This window comes from Drosophila teissieri, chromosome 2R (assembly GCF_016746235.2).
Source record: "Drosophila teissieri strain GT53w chromosome 2R, Prin_Dtei_1.1, whole genome shotgun sequence".
In the NCBI taxonomy this organism is placed as follows: domain Eukaryota; kingdom Metazoa; phylum Arthropoda; class Insecta; order Diptera; family Drosophilidae; genus Drosophila; species Drosophila teissieri.
Window position 1 is genome coordinate 23,536,903 of NC_053030.1, and position 25,377 is coordinate 23,562,279.

The following is a 25,377-nucleotide window of genomic DNA, read 5'->3' on the forward strand; positions in this document are numbered from 1 at the left end:
GCTTGCCAACAAGTAACAGAGCTCGTGTCCTGCAGCCGCCATGACGTCATTACCTACATAAGCGGCCCACGAAACAGGACACTGCACACGCAACAGAGAGGCTTTGGAAGAGCAACAGTTGACAGCGCTCCGGTTTCGCTCCCGCGAGAGAGCTTATCCGGGGTGCCGCTCGGGTATAAAAAGTCGAGGGTCCTGGCCAAGAGAAAGCAGTCGAGCAGACGACTTCGTGGCTAACGTTACTGGTACTGGAACGGCAGCTGGCGAACACAGCAGAGCCTCGCGTCCGTGTTTCCGTTACGGTTTGAATCGGTTTGAAAGTGGGTGCTGCAGGAGGCAGTTCAATTTGTGAGGCAGTGCGAGTGCGGTCGATCCTTTTGTCGCGTTGCAAGCGAGCGAAACTCACTTAACAGGGACTTTGCAGTTGTGCCGCCCCCAGGACGACATCCACGATGCAGGCGGTGCTCCAATCTGCGCACAGCAGCAGGCGGCTAATGCTGTTGCTCTCCATGCTGCTCAATGCCGTAAGTCCTGGGGATTATATTTTCAATTTTAAAAAAGTTGCGCTATCAACATCTTTCGGTCTGTCTGTTTCATGGACCGTGCTGCTGCCTTCGACTACATTTATCTTTTATATGTTGACGTGTGCAGTGGGGCGCGAATTTTGGCGAAATTGGTTTGTGGCCTGCGTATTTTCTCGAGGAACGGAAATTGAAAACGCGGTTTAATCCTTAGAAAACGTCCATATTTCTAAAACCTAATTAAATTGCTGACATACTTCTTCTTCCTGCATTTCCAACCCACAGTGTAATATGGTTACAATTAACCATGGCAGAAAGTAAAGTATCCGCTTTCCATTAGTTATGCTGTCAGAAGACGCAAACGCGTCTACAGCTTCTCAGGTCCAGTGTCTAAAAACCGAGCAAATTATTTACATTTTTCAAGGACCCCGACCACTTGGCACTTGGCAGTAATTTATATTGGTACAGCCACGCCCCATTTAGGCATTACTTTTTCGCGGACTGTTTTACTTCTGCAACAGTTGCCACTGCGGTTGCATGTGCATCCTTCTGGTCAGGACCAGTACAACACGTTCACAGTGCAGTTATTCATTTTGCATTTCCACTTTTCCGTTTGGTGCACTCAACCATCTCTTGCGAAATGGCTGGCATTCCTATTGTCCCTCACTGACATGTGTATGGGGACATTTCTTCATTTTTCATTTCCGCGGAACTTGGCATTCCCATGAGAGCTTTTCATAATAACTAACTGCAGCACAGCAAGCTTTAGTTAGTTAATCAAATTGTTTTCCCAGAAATAGGAAAGAAGAAACTTTCATGCTGAGCATCGTTCTTTCTGTTAGCTTTTATCAAACATAAATAAAACTTTCTTGTCGACAATCTCAGCACTGAAAATGTTTGTTTCGATAATAACGAACTAAGCCACATGTCCATTAAGGCTTCGACGCTCAGGAGCTGAACTCTTAATTTAAGATGAAGGTAACATGTTCCTCAGATACTAACAATTTCCCTGCCATCTACAAGTATGTGAGGATATATCTGGTACGTCAGCGAATCGAGCAACGTCAGAGGAAACTGCAACGTCAATGACAACTATTGTACAACATGGTTCATTGTAAACTTGCTTATGATCTCGAAGCTGCATCGCTGTATTAGAGACAATGAATCGGCTCTTTAATGCATGACGATGCAAACTGTTGACGTGAAATATATGACGCCAATATTGAAATGACAGAAACGCGAGATGCCTTTATCTGGCATCAGACTAGATATGTGCGATTTATGATATGACTCGTCATTGTCATTTGCGGCCGCGAATTACCAAACGAGAAAATCAATAACGACTCTGTTGTGTATTCAATAAAATAAATATTCATCTTTTCCATGGCTTTCGGGCTGCAGGATATCGCGTATACGCACCGAACAAGCAAATAAATATGCAACGTTTTCGTACTTTTGCGTTATTTCGGATGAGTACTTACAAAAATATTGACTTGGGCTCACTTGGAAGCTGGAGCTGGTAAGATGGGCGATTGCCAAGTATTTTTTGCTATCCTGGTAAAATAAGGTTTTTTTTTGGCCTGCCATCTAAGCCAGTACCATACAAGTATCCTTTTTTGTGGCGTTATCCTATGATTATATTATATATAATTTTAAGAAAAGCAAACGACTTGTATACATCGTTGGCTGTCTATCTAACTCGAAGAATAATACTTTGGGGTTGATACCGAAACCTTGATTTATTGCCTTTGTCTATTTGGTTCGTGGTCAGTAATTACCACATGCCATCGCAACCACTCCCCATGATATGTACTCTTAAGCTCGTCCACAAAGTGATTTGGAAAAGGTTACATGTGGGTTTCATTGCAAGGACCATTATTGTTAATTGAGGCATTTCAACACAATGGAAACAAATGAAACTGAACGGACGTCAGTTGGCCTACATGGCCAATAAAATTTCTGTTTGTGGTAACGAAAAAAAGGACAAGCTACTAGCTGGGAAAAGATATGATGAATACAATTTGTGATGAGCATAGTAAATATCGTTCGTAATATTTTCCTTCCGGAGAACGCAATATTTTCAATATTACCCTTTCTTGCTTCTCGAAACGCTTAAAACAATTTCAGCACATAAAATGCGGAATGCAGTACCTTTCCCTACTCACATACCTTCACAAATTCCTCCCGCGCGTGGCTGACTCCTCGTTCCAGGGCTTCCGACACTCTGGATTCCCGGCAAGGTCACAGCACTTAAGTTTTAATATTGCGCACAGTATTTATTTAGGTAAAAAAAACGGCAACAAATTACGCCCCCGAAATGGATGGAAAACCATGGAGAGCGTCTGCGATAATAAAATTTGCTTGCGGCTGGGCTTAGGCGACATAAGCGCCTCAACAGGCATCACAGAAAAAGGAATTAAGTCAGTGGACGTTGTGGAGGAAAAATGCGAATCAGAGAATGTTGTGGAGCTGGAGGGCAGTAGGGCAGGAAAAACATTGCCCGGATTGCTGGCACGCACTGCTTATGGCGCTCTTGGCCATTGCAGTTGTGCATAATCTCACGCCCAATTAGGCAAGCAATCCGAGCCAATCGATTGGCATCGTCCTCTTTTATTGGACATGTCCTGTTGCCCGTCCACTTGATTGGCTATGCGAATGTTTTAATTAGGTTCGCTTTTAGTGCTCATTGATTTTTTCCGTCCAGTTGAGCTTCAACTTTAATTGGATTTCCATTAATTGCGGCTCCAGCAATATTACAGCATTTTACAATTGAAAGGATGTATTGTTGTCAGACTCAGAAATTAGGTACGAATTCAATTTAAGCAAACAATGGTAAGCGAATTACTTTTATCCGCCTGCTTAAGAGGAGGACTGATGTACAGGCTTAAACTGGGCAGTACTCATATTTAATAGCTCATAAAGCACGAATACTTTACATCTCTTCCTGCAAAAGTTTGCGAGATAAGGAAATAACCCCCTAAATTGTTACGCAACACAGGCCTGCCATAAATGGATTCCTCGTATATAACAGCTCACGCAGCGCAACCGCCCTACATTAGTGTTTTTACTTGTTTGTTTAGGAAATGCTGGTGACAAAAGCTCTTTCATGCGAAGGAATTCTTCGAGTCGCCATTGCACAGTTTCGTGTTGCTTAGTTTTTTAACGAATATTTCAGAAAAATTGTAAAACATGAATACGTGGTTTCCATTATGTTTTATGGGCTTTTGTTTACTTGATTCTACGCTCCACCGGCTTAACAAATTGGTTTGTTTTTACCGAAATATATACCAAATGAATACAGTATTGCAGATTTATGGCCCACCGAATTTAATATCAGCAAAAGAACTAACAATAATATTTGCCAGCAAGTATGGCTAGTAAGAGTAAACTCCAAACGAATCCAGTTGTCTTAACAAACACCTTTAGGTTATTATCTCAAGAGCTAATAAGACAGAAAGGAAGGCCGCTGGCACATATGTACTTGGGTGCTGCCACTTTCAGAGGCTGTCAATTCCCGCATGAGATTAACGGACAGAGGCGCCGCCAGCCAGCACGTCCTGCAACACATCCTGTGCGTCCTTCCTTCCGCCACACATACTCCAGCTGGCCCATTATTAAAAGCGGAAACCCTGTGTATTGGCCCACCCCCGCCACTTGGTCGGAACGGAAGACGTCCACACACGTTGGTGCTCGCAAGGAGCTCACATCCTCATCCCTCCGAGATAACAAGAACAAGCAGCCAGCTCGGGATTATTCTTTCAGTCGAGCAACCATTTGGCGAACAAACTGCTCCGACCTGTCCTCACTTGACTTTGTGTACGTTCAGGAAAATATTATGAACTCAGCTTAGATACTCTTGTTAGATGGCTGCACAGGCTGTCTTCTGCTGTTTTACTCATTTAACGTGAAAGGCCGATTAGTCGATGCGACAGGCCGACGATACTGTTTTCGGGTGGCCCTTCCTCTAGCAATGGACTCTCATAAGTAGGCAACAATAATTGAAATTAGTCGACCACGTGGTCCAAAGCCATGCGCCGTTCTTGACAAGCTTTTCGACCATGTATGACCTCAAATTCCCAAAAAATAAACTTGTGTCCTTCGGTTTAGTCTAATTAATTGCGGCAACGAAGGAATAGGCAATGGCGCTTTCTTCGATAATTGAGATGCGTGGGATCAAACAGAATGCAAGACCGATATCCAATTTAAATTATTTCCCCCACTTTTCCAGGCCATTCAGCCACACTCCATTATTGTGAGTGCCACTGATGATGTCGCCAATGTGTCGCCCTGCGAAATGGAGTCCCTTATAAATCAACTGATGAACCCCAGTCCCGAGTACCAGCTTCACGTAAGTCACCTGCTGCATCGCGTATTTATCCTTGACGTTAAAGGATTTATGTGAGCCGTCGGAGGCAACATCTGCCCAGGCTTTGAATTTAAATTGGTTTCCGCTATTCCATTCCGTAAATTCCCTTTTACCAGGCCTCTGCATTGCGCAATCAACTGAAGAACTTACTTCGGGAAAGACAGCTGGCCGTGGGCGAGGAACAGCCTTTGGGTGACTACACCGATTATCTGGAGGAGGACAAGCGCTCGGTGGCTGCTCTGGCTGCCCAAGGCCTCCTAAACGCCCCGAAGAGAAGCTTGGCCACCCTGGCTAAAAACGGACAACTGCCCACGGCGGAGCCTGGCGAGGATTACGCCGACGCGGACTCCGGAGAGCCGAGTGAGCAGAAGCGCTACATCGGCTCACTGGCCAGGGCCGGCGGATTGATGACCTATGGCAAGCGCAACGTGGGCACCCTGGCCCGCGACTTCCAGCTGCCCATTCCCAACGGCAAGCGAAACATCGCCACTATGGCCCGTCTGCAGAGTGCTCCCTCCACCCACCGAGATCCGAAACGCAATGTGGCCGCCGTCGCACGGTACAACTCGCAGCAGGGACACCTCCAGCGCGCTGGTGCCGAGAAACGCAACCTGGGAGCCCTGAAGTCCTCGCCGGTCCACGGAGTGCAGCAGAAGCGCGAGGACGAGGAGATGCTGCTGCCCGCGGCCGCCCCCGACTACGCCGATCCCATGCAGAGCTACTGGTGGTACCCCAGCTACGCCGGTTACGCCGACCTCGACTGGAACGACTACCGCCGGGCCGAGAAGCGATTCCTAGGTGAGTACTCAACCGGTTCCTAGGAGCGCGTGAAGTATGCAGGTAATCCTTCCGGAACCGGACTCTTTTTGCACACCTAACATTTACCAGCACCTGCACATTAGCTAGCAGCCATGCGGCACCGTCTTCTGGCACTTTTTTGTACATATGTTTATATTATTATCCCAAAAAGACACATCCAAGGATCCCGAGTTGTTCGGCATCGAGCATGGCAACGATGCCACTGCTGCAGCACCCGCAGACGAGGCGGAGGCGGATATGGAGTCCGATGCGGATGCGGATGCGAATGGGGAGGAGTTGCCATCGCCGCAGAAGCGTCACATAGGCGCCGTTTACCGCTCCGGATTCCTGCCCAGCTACCGCTACCTGCGCAGCCCCGGGGGCGGAGCTGGTTTTGGCGGGGCCGGGGGGCGTTTCAGTCGCTCGGGACGTGACGCCAGGCAATTTGTATGAGTAAATGGCGATGGTTCGATGTGTGCTGCTTAATTTTATTTGATTTGTTCTCCTTGTTTCCTTGTTTCCTTTTCTGTTGTGGAAATTGTGATTATTGTTTGGTTCGAGTTGTAATATTTGGCTCCGGAGACCCTTCTCCATTCTTAGCTGTGCCTGCCCCTTTAAAGCGGTAGAGATTTGGTTGTCACGTTTCACAAGTAGCATGTTAGCAGTCGTTGATGCTAAACTTACTGTTGTGATTTCTTGAATGCTTTGTGTTATTCCAGCCAGAAAACCTTCTGCGATTCCCTTGAGTCACTTCGCACTTTTCACTTTTTTTCAAGACCTCCAAATGCCCGTACAACAATAAAGCGTATTTCCGTCGGCATACTCAATGTAGTATTTCCCATTTGAACGGGGTTCGGAAATTCGATTTCCGAATACATTTCGCAATTCCTTTTGCACAGGACTTTACAACAAGCGGCCAATTTCCGGCACTTTGTTTGCGTTCGTTTGGCTTCCCGAACAGGCAGATTTTTCACAGGCTATATTGCAAACATTTAAGTAGTCTGAGGATATTAAACTAAAGGTCAAGCACTTGAAACAGGATTTTAACTTGTGCGCTATCCCAGAGCGCCTAACACGACACACGTAAACTCACATCGTGGTCGAGTTTACGTTTCAGTCGAAAAGTATGCAACGAACGCTGGGCTAGTTTTCTACGCACTTACGGATGTTTTAAACATTTGTGTAGATAAATACTACAAAACCAAAAATTTATAATCATCGAGCATACGTAAAATGGCAGACACTATTATACCAATTCCATTAAATAAATTGTTACATTTTTATTGATTCAGTGGTGTTCTAACAATCAGTTTGCATTGGCATGTTTAAGCGCATTGGCATGATGGATTTTGTATCTTTGGTTTGTTTTGCTAAGTTCGTTTATTTACAACTTATTCTGTAGCGTAGCTGCGCGGGAGTTTGATAAGTGGACTGCATCGTGGACCTAGAGCATTGAGTGCAAGACTGTTCTGTATTCTTAATTATCGTAGACCCCTTTAGAAAGCCTGCCTTTGGAAAAGTAGTAATTCGAGCGGTTTCCTTGCCCCAACAGGCCGGGTACTTCCCCCAACACGAGCGACTGCGTCAACCCACCGCAGCCGTTTGTAAGCAGTGTTTCATTCCTAACCAACCGATGATCAACTGGAGCAGTGCCGGCGTACGCGGTCGTCTGTCCAAGTACTACGTGGATCCCGAGCCCTCCTCAGCGCGCCTGCCCAGCCTGTCCAGCAACTCGCTGCCATCGGGACGTCCTCCGCGTCCGCTCCTGCGCTCAGGGGCTCCAGTCTATCCGCCCTTCCACTCCTGGGGCACTCCGCCGCGTATCACAGCACTGCATCGACGAGAATTTCGACGCAACTCGGAAAATTACGAATACTAAATATCGACAATATACTCTTTATGCAAATAACGCGATACAGATTTCCTAGTATACTCGTATACAGTAGTCGGAATATTTAACTATACAGTGAATGTATTTAGTGTAACTCCCCAAATCACCAAATCTATTGGTAATGTCACACACAACACCTGCGAACTCTGCGACTACTAAGGCTGGCGGGTAAAACCGAGAGCTGTAGTCGGGGGTGCTCCAAATTGTAGGATCTGTATTGCTATTGCTATAACTCTCAATTTATAAATATCTTTATGAAACTGAAGTAACTGATATCAGTGCAAAGCGAAAACACGATAAATATCAAAGCAAGTCATATCGTCTTTATAATTTAAAAGGAATTCTTGAAGGAAGTTTTAAATTAGTGCTAGTGTTGTACCTTGCAAGAACTAGAGCTCGCTCAAGTAACTTTATCCTATATTGCTAACATACTGATACCAGTTCAGATTGTTTTCCCTGACGTCTTTTATGTGTAAATGACAATAACTGTTTCCACTAGTCAAAAACTAAGAATTGCCACCAACGATCACTGATACATGAAAGCGTTAACAAACTGCGTCAAAGACAATAAAACTTGATGAGAACTAAAGAAAATATCGATTTATATATACATAAATATATTATACTTAAATGTATTCCAGACAATAAAGAATATTGACAATAAAATATTGCGGGGTATTAAGTACTTCCTTACGAGTCATTTGGATTGAATTTAACTTTTTCAAATCATTGGTAAAATACTTTGAAAAAAGGAATAAAGCAAGATATCTAAGTCTCTGTGTGTAATAAAAAGTCTGATGTTGTCAATAACTAATTTAAACTATTATGAATTCTCAAACCAAAGTATCTAAAAAGTGAAAGGTTAATCAATTCAATTATTACCAAGTATTTACTTCGATTATATACGAGTACGAACGAAACCAATCCAAGCTCCGGCTTGTGGTGAAGCTCTAAGCATAAAATTGAGCTGACAACTTGTGGCCACTAACTGGCGATGAAAAGTGTCTGTATACAAATTCAATATATCATATTAAATTAATGGAAATATATACACAAATATTACCTGTTTGTTCCCATAATACAATATGTACCTGTGTTTTAATAACCTCTTTCAGTTCTCACCTATAATTATATAATTGGATGAGGATCTTTCCATTCGAGCGTATAAACGTCGGGGTTTTTGAATTAAATGGTTGCGTTTTTAAAACGGAATCATATGAATGTTTCGATCCAAAGGTTAGTACTGTTGAATGGCGGCGTTATTGCAAATTAGAAACACATATTTTGAGCGTAGTTTAGGAGTTGAAATAATATATTTTTATTTTACTAATTACTAAAATTTACAACGCCTCCGCAACGCCTAAAATTACCACTTTATTGGTTGAATTGTCGGGTGCACCGAAGTACTAGATTTAACAATATCTCAATACTTAGGTAAATAAATATACATTGTTAGCTTAGTTGCATGTTCATAGTGCTCGTATGGAAACGTTGCCAGCCTTAATGCGCCTATAAAAGCCTATAAAGTAATGCACATGCAGTAAGCGAAGTAATCCTAAGTTGTAGCCAAGCCGATGTTTCCCGTACTCACGTTGGGGTATAAATAGTTGCCTAACATCTACATGTGCCTCTGCTGATAATTGAAATGCATAAAACTAACGCGAAAATCGAATGCTTCTCCGTCGGATCGCGACGTCGCAGATTCATCAGATCACGACCAGTACTTGGCCTGACCCTGCGCCGGCAAGGGGTGGCTGTAGGCAGTGGCCGGGTTCCCGTGAGCCGCTGCAGCGGCATAGTCGTTGAGCTGGTGCTGGGCTACGTGGGCATTGTAGTTGGCGGCGGCGTGGTAGGCGGCCTGCGACCAGTTCGAGGGAGCCTCCAGCTTGGAGTAGTTGTCGCTGAGGTGCAGTGAGGGCGAGATCTTTGAGACGCTGTCGGCGGTGAGCTTGGAGAAGTCGTCAATGGTCAGCTTGGAGTAGTCTGCAAAGGGGGACAGGAAATGGAGGTTCATGAGATGAGCAGTGGTTAGTGGGCTCCCAAAAGAGATCTTCTATATGCAACTGTGGAATGTGGTGTATGTGCCTAAGTCAACCCACCTTGATGGTAATAGTTCTGGCTGCCAAAGTGTCCCGGCTGAGCGAAGCCTCCGGGAAATCCGTGTTGCGCCGCACTTTGCACCAAGTCGTAGCCACCCATCTGTGTGTGATGGTGTGCCGCTGCAGCAGCCGTTGCTGCGCTGTGGTGGGAGCTGGGTGCGTGTGCGGCGTGGTGAACTCCGTCGTTCATCCCAGCTCCAGTTGCCGTGGTTCCTGGCGCCGGACTGTAGCCCGCCATCGAGCCAACTCCCAGGGGGCCGTAGCCAAGGGGCGCCGTCGCCCCACTGAGCCCAACTCCCACGCCCACATTAGAGCTTCCACTGTTCATGGGCGAGAGCCCGGAACTCGAGCCGCCAGAATGCTTGCGCAGGCGTGCCCTGCGGTTGGAGAACCACACCTGGATGCGGGCCTCGGTGAGGGCAGTGGTCTGGGCCAGCTCCTCCCGGGTGTAGACGTCCGGGTATTGGGTGCGGGAAAAGGCTCGCTCGAGAGCCTCCAGCTGCTCGGCGGTGAAGGTGGTGCGGGAGCGTCGCTGCTTGCGTTTCAGCGGAATCCCAGGCTCCGATTCCGTGTCACTTATGTCGGAGTCTCGGCCTGAAACGATGGGAAAGGGGTTCGGGTATTTATTAAAAGGCAACTAAAATTATTAACGCCTCGTAGGAAGCCATACAATTCTCCACGCCCATTGGTTCCCTCGAAACTAAATCATATTCGGCGGTTTGATCTCCAGATTCAATGAATAGGGCCACCGACGTGGATCGCTGGCGATCGTGTAACCCCCAGATTGTCCCGTGGTCCATCTCCATGTGAATGGGAGTCGACGTTCACTGCGCGCCATTGCATATTAATTGAGACGTCAGGGAGCGCAACAAATCTGTCAAAGCCACCGACGATCCCACAGAAGGCAGCACCGCGGCAATGCGGCAATGTGGCAATGCGGCAAGACGGGCTCTTTAGATCCAGCGGGTTGGGAGCGCAGGGTGGGGGCGTTGCCGCAGGCAGCTCGTAAAAGTCACAGCATTGACAAGTGACACAATATATCACATTACACAAGAAGATGATCGGCAAGTTATCAGCGGCCATGGAGGAGTGCGCCAATTAAGTTCGGCATCTGTTTACGAAAGGCAAATGGGGAAAGCCGCCGTCATCGGCAATCGGGCTTGAAGCGCGGCGTGTGGCAGAGCGGTCTCACAACCGTGCCATATTATTTTGAGAGCTCATTACACAATAAACTGCGTTTTCGAGGCGGGGCTCGGTCGCAGCCCCATCGGTCTAGGATCAAAGCGGAAAAGAGGCATCCTTTGCTGGAATTATTCAACAAGATCACAAGCTCGTTTTTCAAAATCGAAACCACAAAACCCTGACTTTGTTTCCCGGCGGTGAAGCGGAAACGTTCATTGTCCTGAATGCATTCAAGAGTTCCTGTGTGGCTGCTACCAATGGGGCGCTAATCTTTTCCGGCCTGTCAAGTGAAATTAAAAAATTAACCACCAATAAAACCACTTCCTGTTCTATTCACCTGTTCTGCACCTCTCTTTAATGTTTATATCAGATCACTAGATCTATCAGCAACAATCGAGTATCTCTTATCTGCCCGAGTCTTGTATGGCAATAGTCAAAATCGGATTGGCGAAAACTCCGTGTTGAAGCCCAAACTGTGAAATAATCTTTCGGCACGCTTATAAGCTTTGTCGACGAACTGGCCACACCCAAAATCCTCTTGGGCAAAACCCCTGAAAATGTTGGCGCGCGGAACGCCCACTGTTTAGTTCGGACTGAGGTCCAATAAAGAAATCGAAAAGTTCACATGCGTATTAAATTTAAACGAATGGATATGAATGATAAAATACAGAAGTCGGACTATTAATCTTTCAACGCACGAAACAATAAAACTTAATTATACGAAATAAGGGGTCGGGCTTCTGGAGATGCAGAAGCCGTTTGTGGATACCAGGGCATGAAGACAAAGCAAAGCGGCTAAGGGAAAGAGCGCCGAGAAAGGTGGAAGGCAGAAAAATCAATTAGTTTTTAAATGTTAAACATTTTATTAATTTGTTGCTACTTGCCCATCAAAAGCGCCCGTATGCAAAGAAACCCGCCAGCACCGGCGATCCGGGGGAAAACAATCCAGCTCCGTGGAAGACAAAGCCTTTTATTTTGGCACCAACACCGACAAAGGCCGGACACCACTTTGGCTACTGTGGAGCTGGAGCTGGAGCTCTTTGACTTTTGGGCTTTCTTTTCGGGGACTGGTGACCGGTGACTGGTCGCCGCGGAAAACCGTTTGGGGCACTGGGCTTTGATAAATTGCTGTGGTTTCGTAATCCGAGCAGGTATTCCATCATTTTTGACGACGTTTAGGCTGTGTTTTCAAACAGCAGGTAGTACACGCACTTCAGGAACCAGGCCTTCTGTGGAATAGTTCAACTGGCTAGCGGTCATTTCCCTACTCTTTTCTGTGCGTATTTATTTTTGGAGCCCAATCACCTCACCTTTGCCGCAGTTCAGGCAAAGATCAATCTGCTCAGTTCCTTTTCTCTTTTTCGGATAGACATGCGGAGGAGAGTGAAACCCCTGCACTGTCATCAATCAAGCACCCTGACACTGACCCCTGATTTAAATTGGTGCATCTAATGCATGGCAAAGCGTTATGCTATATGACCTGCAATTGAAAAGTCCGCTGAGGGAGGAGGGGTGCCCCACGTCGGCTGTCAGATGTCAGTTGGAGTCAGACGAGCGTTCTCTGTCGCCGAGCCACGGAATCTGGACTCAAAGGCCTCGGACCACGCGACATTGACTTGGGTTGGCCAAGGTTTGGCCGAAGGGGTAACCCACCCGGCTCAACTCAGCTCATTTCTGTTGGGCCCGATTCCGGCGAATGTTATTTCTTAAGTCTTAAGATTTGTGTCTTAAGACTCATGTCAGCAAAAGGATTACAGGAGCTTTAAAAGTAAGGAAGCTTATGTGCGCTGAGTTTAACAGGCGCTGAGTCGCGCACAAAGGATGGAATGTGGCGCAACCCAACTTTATTGACCAGATATACATAGGTTTTTTATGAAATATCTCATTAAAAATAAACATATGAAGCCAGTCCAACCGTTCAAACCAAGCAAAAGGTTTTTAAGAACTAAGTGAACGACTTAACTTCCATATTCAAGTTACACTCGTTTCACTGGCATCGCTGCTAAATACTTCTTTTAACCAAAAAAGAAAATTATTTAAGTAACGCCCTCACAGTCAACGGAACGATAGATTTTACAATCTATTAAATACTATGTTTGAATTCAAATGACTACCCACTGAGGGCCATTTAAACTAATTTACAAAGTCGGACTACCACATGGGACTGATCCCGAACTTCGTTATGAGCATAATCCGATGGCAAGGGAAACGCAATCATGGAAATCGAAGAAGTTCAGCATCGGACCAGAGTTAAATGAAACTAATTTAAATAACAATGCATACAAACAGTTGATCAAAACAAAATCCCACAGGCAAGAGCGAAAGAGAAGGAGCGAAGAACGCAGGGAGCTGCAGAGGGAGCGGGACGGAGAAGCCGGTTAAAGTGTGATAATACGTTAATAAAATATTTTGTAACTCATCAACACGAACGACGGGGCTCGGGGCTCGGGGGCGCAGCAGTGCATCGAGGCGGCGGAAAACATACGAGAGTGGGACCGAGAGGATCCGGGCCACAATGAGATCAAACAGAACGCTCCAGGACACCCTGGTGGGCATTAAAGAAGCCGCTCGAGATCGGTGCATTTGAAGTCAAAGCGCTGCTTTTGTTACGTTGACACTTTTTTCGGGCATGAACGATTTTAATGGGTTTTCGAGTCGAACAAATGAGCCAACCACTGGATCTTCGGGCCATATGTGTGAGATAGGGTCAGCTCCGAGCACGACGTCGGTGCTGCGGGTTAGAGACCGCACATGCACATGCCCATGCACATGTACATGCCGGGGCAAGGATAGGGCATTTTTGCGCAATCACTGCCGAGTTACTGGGCTGAGTCGCCTCCCTCGCCGAGCAGTCATTTGTCATGTGACACTGCAGGATGCTCCTCTTCTGTGCGCTGCTCCCACTGACATCCCGTTGCGAATCATTAGAGGAGGTGTGAACTCCCATAACAGGATCCTTCGGCGGCGTCCGTTTGTCTTCGTCCTTTGCCCGTTGCCAGTTGCCATTTTGTATTCCTTCTTTTTTTGCAAATAATTGAACCTGTTTGTGTTTGGACTCGGCCAGGATCAGCCCTTGCGTGGTAGCCTCATTGTCTGGTCCGGATCCTGGGGTTGGGGGAGTATTTGGTAAATATCGCTGTTCATTCCCACGACGGTGTCTCTTGATGCCATTGTGCGGCCACTAATTGCCACAAGTGTTCTGCTCGGCTTTTCTTCTTTCGCCGTTGACTCCTTGTCGGTGTTTTGCCATTTGGGCTCATTGTTTTGCCTCACTTTCTTTCTTTGAGTGGGTCGGTTTGCCTCTGATCGCACTAAATAAAACAAATCGCACGCGTATTTATCAGTCAGGTTTTGGGCTCCGAATCAGCTTGGCTATTGTCAGGCTGATAAGCGGAGGCGTTCCAGCGTTTGGCGGCGTGTTTGTTGTGTTTTCAACGGGGCGTGTTTATCAAGCTGGAGAATATTGAGAAGCGCAGAGGCACGGATTCCGAGGAACTTCCATTGGTTGCTTCTTCTGCAGGAAAGCCGCATTTTAATTACCTAAACTGAGTGTGAGTGCCCCGTCTCATCACTTTTTCTTTGGAAATATTACGATTTAAATTGATTTTTAGCTGCGGATTTCCACCGACATCTCTCGACTGCTATCAATGGCCTTAATAACGATTGTAGTCGACGCATTTACTTTGCTCGCAAATGTACACACACATTTTCATCAAAAATTATAGCAGCACATTGTCACCTAACTTATTTCAGCAGCCTACACAATTTCTCTTTTTTTATTTTGCTTAATTCAGCTATTATTGGGTATTTTATATATTTCCATCGATTTTTCGGTATTTGCGAGATCAAAGCGGGCCGCCGCGCCGGTGAACACTGTCAGCGACACTACGGCTTTGTGGCCGGGGAAGCTCGAGACTCCGGATGGGGACTGGGGTCTGGGGTCTGGGAAAGAGACTGCGAGGAGGGACGTGGGCCAGAGTCACTTGTATAAATTGTTCAAAAACCAAATCAAAGGAAATTATACGCGAAACAAAAGATGAAGAAACATATTTAATAATGCATAATTTTATTTCTCGAGTCTGCAGGTGAGGGCCAGGAAACATTCAGTCGCCGGTGAAGAAGGCGTTGATTACAGGCAACGGCACCGACTTCGTTATCCCAGGTCCCAGATGCCAGATCCCAGATCCCAAAGATCTGGCCAGTTGCACTCTGGATGTGTCTCTGCCCAGTCCTTTCGATTGGGGATGTGATTGTGAGCTGGCTACTTCTCCCTGCGCGCCTATAATAAAGGTACGCGGCACTGGGACGGAGATGGACTTGGGGCCGGGGATCGGTTGGGGTTGGGGAATCAATGATGATGGGAGGGCGTGTGCTTATTATACGCTTCGACAACATAATGATAACCCTTGTGGCAGGGTTGTGTAGATTGTGCTTAGTAATTTTTTACATTGGATGATTCCGGCCACATTTAAATAGCACTGACATACAGGTGCTGCTCGGTAAGTATCAAATTAGAGGGCACAATTTAGCATTTATCTTATCTCTTTCTCATTTCTCTTCGAAATTTCTCCTGTGGATAATTTTCACAAACTCTCTCGCAAATAGAAAACAAACTACATGGTACACGACTTTTCTCCAAGGCCATCTTACCTAAACACCTGTACCATATTTTTTGATCGAATGCAAAGCAGAGTCATTGTCAGCTCGCCGGCATTCAGAAGGACAAGGTCTTAGGGGTTCCCCTCTAGGCTATTGTGAGCCTAAGACACGCCTGTTGCTGTTGTGACAGTTCGAGGTACGAAAAAGGATGTCTTCCAGATCAACAAATGAGAAAAGGGGAGTACTTTGGTAGTAGTTCGGCACTCGGTTAAAAGATCTTTCTTGCCCAATTTCCCAACCGCATAAGCAACTCGGCTACCAAGCTCCCTGGCTGAGCGACCACCTCTTTGACCCAGCCGGTCGTTTATCGAATGACTATGCATTTATAGCCTGATTATTGGCTCCGATCACGGGAAGGAGGCAGGGGGAGCTGAGAGATCTCTCCGAAGGCAGTGAAAAGCAGGGTTATTAGCTGGGACCGGGTTGCGGCGATCGAATCTCGGAACTTGTGTACTTCTGATTCTAAGGTGTCATCATCTACACCTATTTCTGTTGTGTATGGCCAAAAAGTGATCGAGATCGTTATCGTATGGCCAGCCAGATCCATTGTAGTCTTTTCTTTCCCACTCCGAGCGGCTTTTATTTAAGTTTAAGTCGCTAGTTCTAAGACGATCAAAGCCAAGGTGCCGCCACCAGTTTCTTGATTTGAGCTACAAATGATTTGATGATGATTTTCCGAAATTATCAAATAAATGATCGGTGATTTTCACAGCAAGATGCCTGTCCCCGTTCCCAACTCGTAGGATTGTCTATCGCCTTAATCGTCTATCGTACTAATCTGGCTTCTCTTACCTCCAAGAATTCCATTTATGGTATAGTCCTTCCGACCATCTTCGCTGCCGCGATCGTTTCCCCGCAATAAGCGGCTGATCGACGATGTTGACGGTGGATCCGCAAAGCCCTCCTGCATTATCGGAAAATAGAAAGTTATTCGATTATTCGGTTGTTTCCTAGTGTTAGGTCTAATGAGTATGGGACACCGGATTCGGGGATCATAAATTATCCAATTCCACTTAGGATAAGGACTGATAAAAAAGTAGGCCGCTACTGTTGGCCACCTAAAGAATTTCCCATCTCCCATGGGCGATTCATTTTGGAACCAGACACTTCAAAAGCTCTGTCGACGGGCTGCCTTGTGTTTGGACCATTTTCATGTAGCTGTCACTCCCTCTCCACGATCTTTGGATGGTAATCCAATTAGGGGAATGTCAACCGGGAGTTGGACCATGCATATCAATTGATCTTTGTCTGTCTGCTCGCCCTACGATTGCGTCGCGTGCTTTCTTAGTAGACGAGGCAAGTGCAGGGATTGTAAAGAATCGAATCTTGCTAGAGTTTATCCAATCTATGTAAGCAAAGTTAAGTTTTCGGTTTTGACTTTTAGGGCAGTAACATCCTAGCATCCTTGAAAGCAAACAAACATCCAAAAACTAGTTGTTTCCCCTAGTAATGAACTTAAAAGTGTCAGTTTTCATTAACATTTATAACATCAACTCTAGGTTCTCTCCCATCGCTGCACACGAAGCGCCCCAGTGCGAGGTACCGTCGTGTCGGGCGGCCAGACTCAGCCATAGGTGGACGTTCAGTGACCCAGCGTCACCGGCGGAGGACTCGAGCTCGTCTGTCCGGTGTCCAAGTGTCAGCCGTGGCTCAAGTGGAGTGGCATGTGCCGCAAACATTTTCATGATTAATAATATTATTTTTCCAGTAACGAAATTATCGCGGAGCGGAGGCCTATGTCCGTCGGTTCAGCTCTAAGCTGCGGTTAATTCCCCGGCTAACAAAGGTGGCATAACTGGCACCTCATAGACAAGACCAGACAAGATATGACGCCAGGCTCGGAGACCGAAACTGACATTTTGTCCAGTCTGGAGTGCACGAGTGGAGTGCTGGGAGTGCTGCCGCCGTCCGTCTGGCTAACTGGTCTTGGTCTTCTGGCTACTGGCTCCTATTTCTATTGAATGTGTCACGGAAACAACAACAGAAATGTGTTTTGATTTTCAACTGGACTTTGTTGCGTTGCTCGCGTTGGGTCTCAAACTCTGGCTGGGGTCTACCAGTTGTTCGGCTGGAATGTGTGACGGCTTATCTCGACGCAACTGACAACTGGATCCCAATCCCAATCCCGATCTCGATCTCGGTCGAGCCCCCGACTGTGAGACACATATTTTGCATCCGCCTGGGTTGTGGCTTACAATTTCAATTGAAATTTAATTAATTAGATGACAGTTGGATTGACACTTGACTGCGCTTTATACTTGACCGATCTGTGTTGCGCTCGTTGACTATATTTTGTTTGGGTTCCTGATAGTTATTAGTTTGAATGACTGGTGCGCGCTGTTTTTAAATAATTAAATTTCTTGGAATCAGGAATCTTGGAATTTGGTGACTAAACTTTTCATCGAGAAACGAAACCACAAGGAATAAAAACAGGACCTGGAGTTAAGAGCGAAGTTAAGAACCAAGTTCTAAGTGCAATAACAATATTGAAATCTGACATCCCGATCGTCGATGGATAAGTCGCCACTAAGCGCGTCGTATCTGGTAGGCAAAGGGAGGGGCAATCGCGGTCAGGTATGAAATCACGGCACAAGAGATGCCCAAAGCGTATTCTAATTAAGCGTGAAGCTCACCTGGAGGCAGTTGCACGCCTACTGCCACGCAAAGCGAGCACAAACTATAAAGGTCTGTAACACAGGAAACAATCTCAATCGCGATCAAGCGGTTGTTCTTATCTTGAGATCGTGCAAAGCCAGCAGTGGATTGCATATGTTTAATGCTGTTTTCATTAAATATGATTTAATTAACACTCTTCCTATCAAAAACACAAGGAGGTATTAAGCTTAAAAAACGTTGTACTTTCAATATATTTTTACGAATCGAAATAGACGTAAATTGTTTTCTGTGCATATTACACAGTGCGCATCTCATGGACTTGGAATGAAGTGATGCCGACTCTGATCCAGAGTCCGATCGTATCGATACTCGCCCGAGTCCTATCGCCACATAAAGTGTGGCTAATTGCGGTTTCAAATAAAGAGCGGGACGATGCCGCCAAAAGAGGCTGGCGCATGAATGCACTAGCGCTTGTATTAATCCTAAGCCCCCACATTCCCCACACTCCATCCACTCCCTCCGCGTCGAAAAGTTTTGCCGAAAGGGAAAATCAACTTCAAGACAGCCGTCAGAGGACTATCCATCCATCCATGCAGGCGTGAATCGGAGGAGCTGGTCCGCTGGTAGGCAGTGTGCCGAAAGCTTTGGCCATACTGTTGGTCTCGGTGAATGAGCCGTATTGGCGTAGGTTCAGTAATGAGCTGAAACACAATTTCCCCTTTGGACTTCGCTTTGGCTCCCATACAAAAGGTAAAAGGTGTGGGTATGTGTGCTCATCTTTTAGCCTTAACGCAAATCTGAAGCTTAATAATATCGCAGTATTGGCAAAGGTGACAAGGTTTGTGAGGCGGCATATTAAAACAGGGAATATATGGCGAGAAAGATGTCGTTTGCCAAAAGCATGAACATGAATTAAGTTAATCTAGTGGATTGATCGAACTTATATGAAAGCCATTTCGTTGTTTTGGTGTATACCGATTCTTCCACGCCACAAAACAGGAAGTTGGAAGCAAAGTCCCGACGGCGAAAAACATATAAATATGTATGTTCTTTAATAGCACCTTTCGCCTCAAGGATAAAAGACAAACGATGCCGACAAGGAAGAGGACAGCAGCAGTGTCTTTATGGTTAAATTGATTTCTTAACGGTTTGGGTGGCAAGCGAAAATTTGTCGTCGCCGTTGTACAACAAAATTGTCAATGAGCGGCCAAGTTCAAACTGGGTCCTTGGGCAGTTTGGGCCATCTGTGCAGCTAGCCAGCCGGCATATGCAAAAGGCCAGTAGGTGTCATTGGCAACGTGCCATAACAAAGCCAGCGGGCGGTACGAATCTGCCACGTGACTTTTCGGAAAACGGAAGTAAACTGATTCGCATTCGGTGCGTATTTGGACCCTCCTCTGTCTTAGCATAATGGCATGCGGTTAGGGCTACCGGTAGGTCCAGCAAATCCTCGCATCCTTTGTTTTGGCACATTTTATTGCTTCCTGCAGCCTTGCAGGTGCAGCTCGGTACTCACCTTTATCAGCTTCTCGCGGATTTCCCAGCTGAATATGCTGGGGTTTTCCTTTCGCAGCTCATCGATCCGCGTTTCGATCTCGGGCGAGGTCACCTTGGGCTTAGATCCACCTATGACGCCGGGTCTGATAGAGCCCGTCTCCTGGTATCGGTTCAGGATCTTCGATACGCAGCCGTGAGAGACGCGGAGCTGGCGCGATATTACACAGGGCCGCACTCCACTGGCCGCCATTTCCACGATCTTCAGTCGAATGTGATTGGGCAGCGGACGTCCATTGATAAAGACGCCCCCAAGCTGATTTACCCGGCCTTGTCCTGTGGGCAAGTTAGATCAATTGACATGAGCACTGGTGAAACGAACTTGGTATGCAAGCCTTCAAATGCTTATTTTTAATTTCTTTAAATGAAATAGTTTTAGGTCTTGCGCGATTTCAAGGGGTAAGTCCGTCGAAATACACAGTATATATGATCTTACCTTGAAAGGGATACCCCGCGAAAAGGGGCCGCAACGAGTTGGCGCTGGACATATCCATGGTCCGAGTGCACAGAACTTATAGCAACTTAGAATCTAAGCGTCGCTGCACCGCAGAAAAACTGCTAAAAACTTTGTATTCTCGGTAGGTTAGTGCATCGGAGTCGATACCATTGCACACTTATAATTGAAAAGGGCTAGAATCAGTAGGCTGTCGTTCCTTGCGGGAAATCACTTAGAAGTTGGCCCAAAGGATCCACTTCATCACTACGCCGGGCGACTCCCGACTTTCCGACTCCCGATTCCGACGGTACTTTGCAACTCTCAGCGCGGTGGTGAGAAGCGGGATTTTTCTTGGAATTACGCGCGCCTCAGCGATCAAACGGCACGAGACTTGCAAAGCAACTAAAGAGAAGCGCGAGCATAAATTAACGAGGGCCGGCCGGTCCGGGCGATGACGACGACTACTCCGCAGACGGGCGCACAATGAGATCGCTCCACAAACTGGTTTTCGCGGCGAACCACCACCAACACCACCACCACGACGGCCAGCGCCAGATGGAGACGCAGATGGAGATGCTGGCAGGAGGGAGAGCGAGAGCAGCTTTCGCGCCCGCCCTTTCGGTGGTTGATGCTGCTCGAGCGCCACGACCAGGCACAATATGGCACCGATCAAAGCCTCGCTGCCGGGCGGAGAGAGAGTCGGCAGTGAGCGGACCGCGCTTTAATCGAGGAAATGCCAAATGCCACGCCTCGGAAGACGTGATTGGCTGAGCTGGTTCAGGGCGGATCTGGCTGGGCTCAGCTCGCCCGACGTTTGATATTGCAACGCATCCATAATCCATCCGCACATCAACCCCCCCGACGACACTCGCCTGCCTGATCACTGTGTGAATGCAGCTGTCCCGGGCATTTTGTGGGAATTGTATGACTTTTATTTCATCGCTGGCAGCCAATTAAACCGTGAAGGCTGCCGGCAGCACAGGACACATGCCGAGGACCACGACCAAGCCCAGACCCAAGACCAGACCCAAGCCCAAGCACAAACTCCAGTCCAGCACCACATCCCAGTATCAATTGTTCCGGTTTTGTCATTTCCAGCACCCACAGTTGCATGTCGTGTGCTTCCACTATATGTATGCTTATCCCATTTTGCAGTCTGCGCCCTCCTTTAGCTTCTGGCTAGTTAGGCTAGTTCTCTGACAGCCATGTTTATGGGGTCCGGGTTTCCTGTAGCTCCCTGGCTTATCCTCTCCTGGTGACATTCAGCCGGTGGTGAAGCGAGCCGAGGTCTGAGGGGGTTTAGCTTATTTCTCCAGGGCTGGCATAGGATTCTGCTTTTGATTAATGGAAGGAATGTAATGTAATGATGACCTCTTGCGGATTAGCTTTACCATCATTAGCTGGTTATGATGCATTCATCATTGCAGGATAACAAAGCTTAGATACGGTGAACAAGCAACTGCCTAGAAGGAAGGCTGCCTGGTAAACACATCCTGACTGTTCTACCCCGCATCAGGAAAGTCAATTACCAATATACAAACACAAAAATCAATCAACAGCCATTAACAGCAGGGAAAGTCACACCTGGTACAGTCTGAACGGTCTGCAGTTTTGAAAAATTGAAAAACCAACGAACAAAAGCGAAAACAGCGAAAGGACATCATCATAATATAAAGAATTAAGCGTGAAGTTTACGCATATTAAGGATACGCACATGCCGCCTGCATCTGGCTTCAGGGCGAGAAAGGGACAGGGGAGGAACCCAGCCATAAAATGGCCGCTCTTCGTCCTGTGTTCGGTTCGTATTGGAGTACAATTGTGCCAGTCGGCCACATGCAAATTTCTGATCTGGAACAATATTACAAGAAGCTGCGGCCCAAAGCCGAATTGAGCAGAATGAGCTGGCAGGCTGAAGAAATATGCAAGGGCTCTCCAAAGCAGGATCAATCTGCTAAGCCGACCTGGAGTCCCTGCGATAATGAGCATAAAAATCGATGCTAATGAAGCGTTGTGCAAGGAGCCGCATTGCCATCCACTTGAGTGCACTGGTATGCCTCATCAGCATCGGCAATAGAACTGGCAATGCAAATGAGCCAAACAGGACGTCCTCGGCCAAGGCATAATTTGATTGCGTCTCCGCCCGTTTCCGTGCTCGGAGCGAAACCACAAGTACTTGGCCATGATAAACATGACAAATTACCTAATATGCGTATTGAGGGTTTTCAATTATCGGAGTTCCTCATGCGTGGCAGCGACTGCATTAAAACTCTTGATACTCGTAAGAGTATCACCAGTAAACATCTGGTTCAGTCATTTGGGTTTTCTAATTTACAGATTGGATTTTCGTGCATCAAATTCCGAATCAAAAACTGAAAAGTGCTAAATCCAATATATGAATCAACAATTCAAATAATATATGAACTAGTTTCCAAGGGATGTGCTCATAAAACGACTTTTTTGGAAAAAATTCAAGTGCTGAAGAATAACTACATTTCACACTTTTTGGGACACTTTCCAGTTAATATTTCGTCAACAAAGCCCTCAATTAACGTTCTATAAGCGAGTTATAAAATTGTATCACATCCCTGAATACGTCTGCTGCATGCCACACTACTGACGGGCTTTTATGAATGCCGTAAACTGAGAGCGAAATTCTAAGGTCCGTTTTCCCTGAATCAGAGCAGAGCACATGTGGGCCACACTTCACAGCCGTGATTTACTGGAGGCTGTAAATTTTGTCGCCAGTAGTGCATGCATAAAACTTGTCCTACAGATCCATTATAGGAGGCTGTAAAGGGCTAGTGTGAGTACAGTCAAATTCATTCAAACTCACGAGATTGTAAACCTCTTTCGAATCTCGTAAGAAAACAGGGGGACGCTTACGAGTTCTTCACATTATTATGCTGTCGTATGAATAGGTGGCGACTTCCTAGAATGGTCCAGTAGCATCTGGCGATTGCTGGGGCCCAGGACTACCGAGTCCCAATCGGGTACTAAATGTCCCAGCCTACTCCTCGCCACTTGCTGTGCTACCGTCCACTGCGGCACCCCGTTGTTGTGACACCTTCGTCGTCCTTGAACTGCCGCTGTGTCTGCCGAGTCCTAGTCCTAGGCAAAGTCCTAGGCAGAGTCCTGGGCAGAGTCCGGCGGGACCAACGACGAGGTTTGTTTGCCTTGCCAACTTAGCATACAGGAGTTCAATTTGTTTGTGCATGCGTGCTTGTACCTCATTTTCACTTGTCCTCCTCCTTGACCTGGTCCAGATGGATGGGCGATCCGTCATATGCGATTGTTCAATATTTGTGGGATCGCCAGTCTGTTTGTTGTGCCTTCCGTTTGGCCACCGGCTACTGGCTGCCTTTTTTAACTGTGTGCCCAATTTCAGAGTTCCTGTGCATCTGTTGACAGTTTTCTAACGGAGTTTTGATGGATCAGTTAGCGGAACCCCATTGTACGGCAGGGCCGAAATGGGTGAGTGCGAACACTAAAGTTCCAGGAACGATTGGTGAGGATTGCGAGGAGTCCTGAAAAGACACTTTCGTCGAGTGGGATAGGAATCCATTTTAATTTCATGCAAACAATTCGTTTCAAAAGTCTTGCGGTCGCAGGAAGCCTCTTAAAGCCAACTTTAAGCAGTGCAAGAAAGACATCCCCAGCCGACTTTGATGGATCCGACGGTCAAGGAAGGTTTAGCGTGTTTCGCTTAAATGAAGTACCAAAAACTCAATTTATTTGCAATTAAATTGTGAAACCAAACTGCATGGGACCCAGCCTTGGCATTTGCATTGTCCAGCAACAGCTGAAAGCCAAAAAAGATATTCCACTCGCTTCCACTCGCTCGCACTCGCTCGCACTCTAGCTGCGTCCTTTTCCCAGTTGCAAGTGCGTGGCAGCGGCATGAGCTTTGATCTTGCCCCGTTCACACGCATGGCCTTTCCACTCCATCCCCCAGCCGCGCTCCACTCCTCGCCGCCGCCCATCAGCATCACATTTGAGCGCTAGGGCGCTCCGACGTGGGCCAACTCGGGCCTGCGACTGGGCTATATGTCATTGTAACATAAAAGTTCAATTTTAATTGCCGCGCTTGACGTGCTCAAGGTATTTGGCCTGGCATTTTTACGATCACTTTGGCAAATGTGCGCTTCAAAGCCATTTTAGTCAGCAGCCCGCCGAACTCGAAGCTTGAAGCGCACGGATCTCAGACCGACTTTTGTCGGCCACTTTGTCCAGTCACTGGAGACCTGGCAGAGTTGGCGGAGTTGGCAGACTTGGCAGACCCATGCTCATCCCCATCCTCGTCTGTCCTCGGAAACTCTGTGTCAAGTCGTAAAAAACATCAGCATCAGCATCAGCGTCAGCCCAAGTTGTCGTGGTCGCTGTCGAGCATGGATTTTACATATGTTCATTTGTTTATATGACTGAGCTTTGGGGCCGGCTCAGATTGGCACTCAACTTAAGCGATTGCAAATCCGTAACTCATTTCGCCTCTTTTGTGTATGTTCGTTAACTGCTCACGCAAAATTCAAAGTGCAACACTCACGGATTCATAGCATTTGCATTTGAAAATGTTTTCCCACACTAAAGCTAGAATAGCAAGAGCACCCAATCTATTGGCAAATGTATTTTTGATTGCCCCGCCTCAATTTCTTCCGGTGCACTCTGCCCCCTTTTGCATCAAATACATAAATTAAAATCGCGCCCGAAAAGAAAGCCACCAGCGGCATTGGCTTTGAGCAAACTGCTGACACATGAATCCTCCTCTCCGCGATCCTGACTCGCACCTTCTGGCACTGCCCCAATCCCACCGCGCCGCGGAAACTGCAGACTGCGTGTCGTCTCCCACATGGCGGGCGAGCTCTTGGCAGGGAGCAATTTGTTTGCGGCAATGTCCATTCCGCTTAGCGTCCGAAGGCAGAGGGCGTTCTTCGGCGAGCAGTTCGTTATAATTTATTTAATGGCTCGCTGACCCCGACGGAGTCCCCGCACCAGCTGTTGAGTAATTTGCTAAACATGCAACTGCCAATCGATGGAGCAGGACTGGGCAGGTTTTCGTGGATTTATGGGCCGAGAGTATAGTATTGTCTGGGTGTTTATCGCTTGGCATTGGCACTAAAGCTGACTTATAGGCTGCCGAATGTGTTTTTAAACAGTGCATGCTAAATCAAAGATCTGTGGCTTCGACCGCCGACCGTCAATTTCCGGCGAAAATCGCATGAAGTCCTGGAAGATAACTAAATTACCGCAAACGCAACGACCAC

The 25,377-nt window shown here is 46.9% G+C and overlaps 2 protein-coding genes across 4 annotated transcripts; one reads left to right on the plus strand and one right to left on the minus strand.

Annotated features, from left to right (window-relative positions):
* The first annotated feature begins 220 nt into the window (after positions 1-220).
* On the plus strand, positions 221-8,621 carry LOC122613155 (neuropeptide-like 1). 3 transcript variants are annotated; one of them, XM_043787192.1, is made up of 5 exons: positions 221-521; positions 4,747-4,866; positions 5,001-5,682; positions 5,855-6,129; positions 7,235-8,621. In XM_043787192.1, the coding sequence occupies exons 1-5, from the start codon at positions 450-452 to the stop codon at positions 7,559-7,561; spliced, it is 1,476 nt and encodes a 491-aa protein (XP_043643127.1). In that variant the 5' UTR covers positions 221-449; the 3' UTR covers positions 7,562-8,621. The 3 variants fall into 3 exon arrangements, with proteins under 3 accessions (XP_043643127.1, XP_043643125.1, XP_043643126.1); XM_043787190.1 differs by having other exon boundaries at positions 5,855-6,135; positions 7,235-7,345; XM_043787191.1 differs by lacking the exon at positions 5,855-6,129 and having other exon boundaries at positions 7,235-7,427.
* A 306-nt stretch (positions 8,622-8,927) lies between these two features.
* Positions 8,928-20,690, minus strand: LOC122613027 (protein gooseberry-neuro). The gene is made up of 5 exons (XM_043786986.1): positions 20,120-20,690; positions 19,646-19,959; positions 16,306-16,417; positions 9,673-10,266; positions 8,928-9,556 (listed from the first exon to the last, which is right to left on the minus strand). Exons 1-5 carry the CDS (start codon positions 20,175-20,177, stop codon positions 9,285-9,287), a joined length of 1,350 nt encoding a protein of 449 aa, XP_043642921.1. The 5' UTR covers positions 20,178-20,690; the 3' UTR covers positions 8,928-9,284.
* Between the last annotated feature and the right edge of the window lie 4,687 nt (positions 20,691-25,377).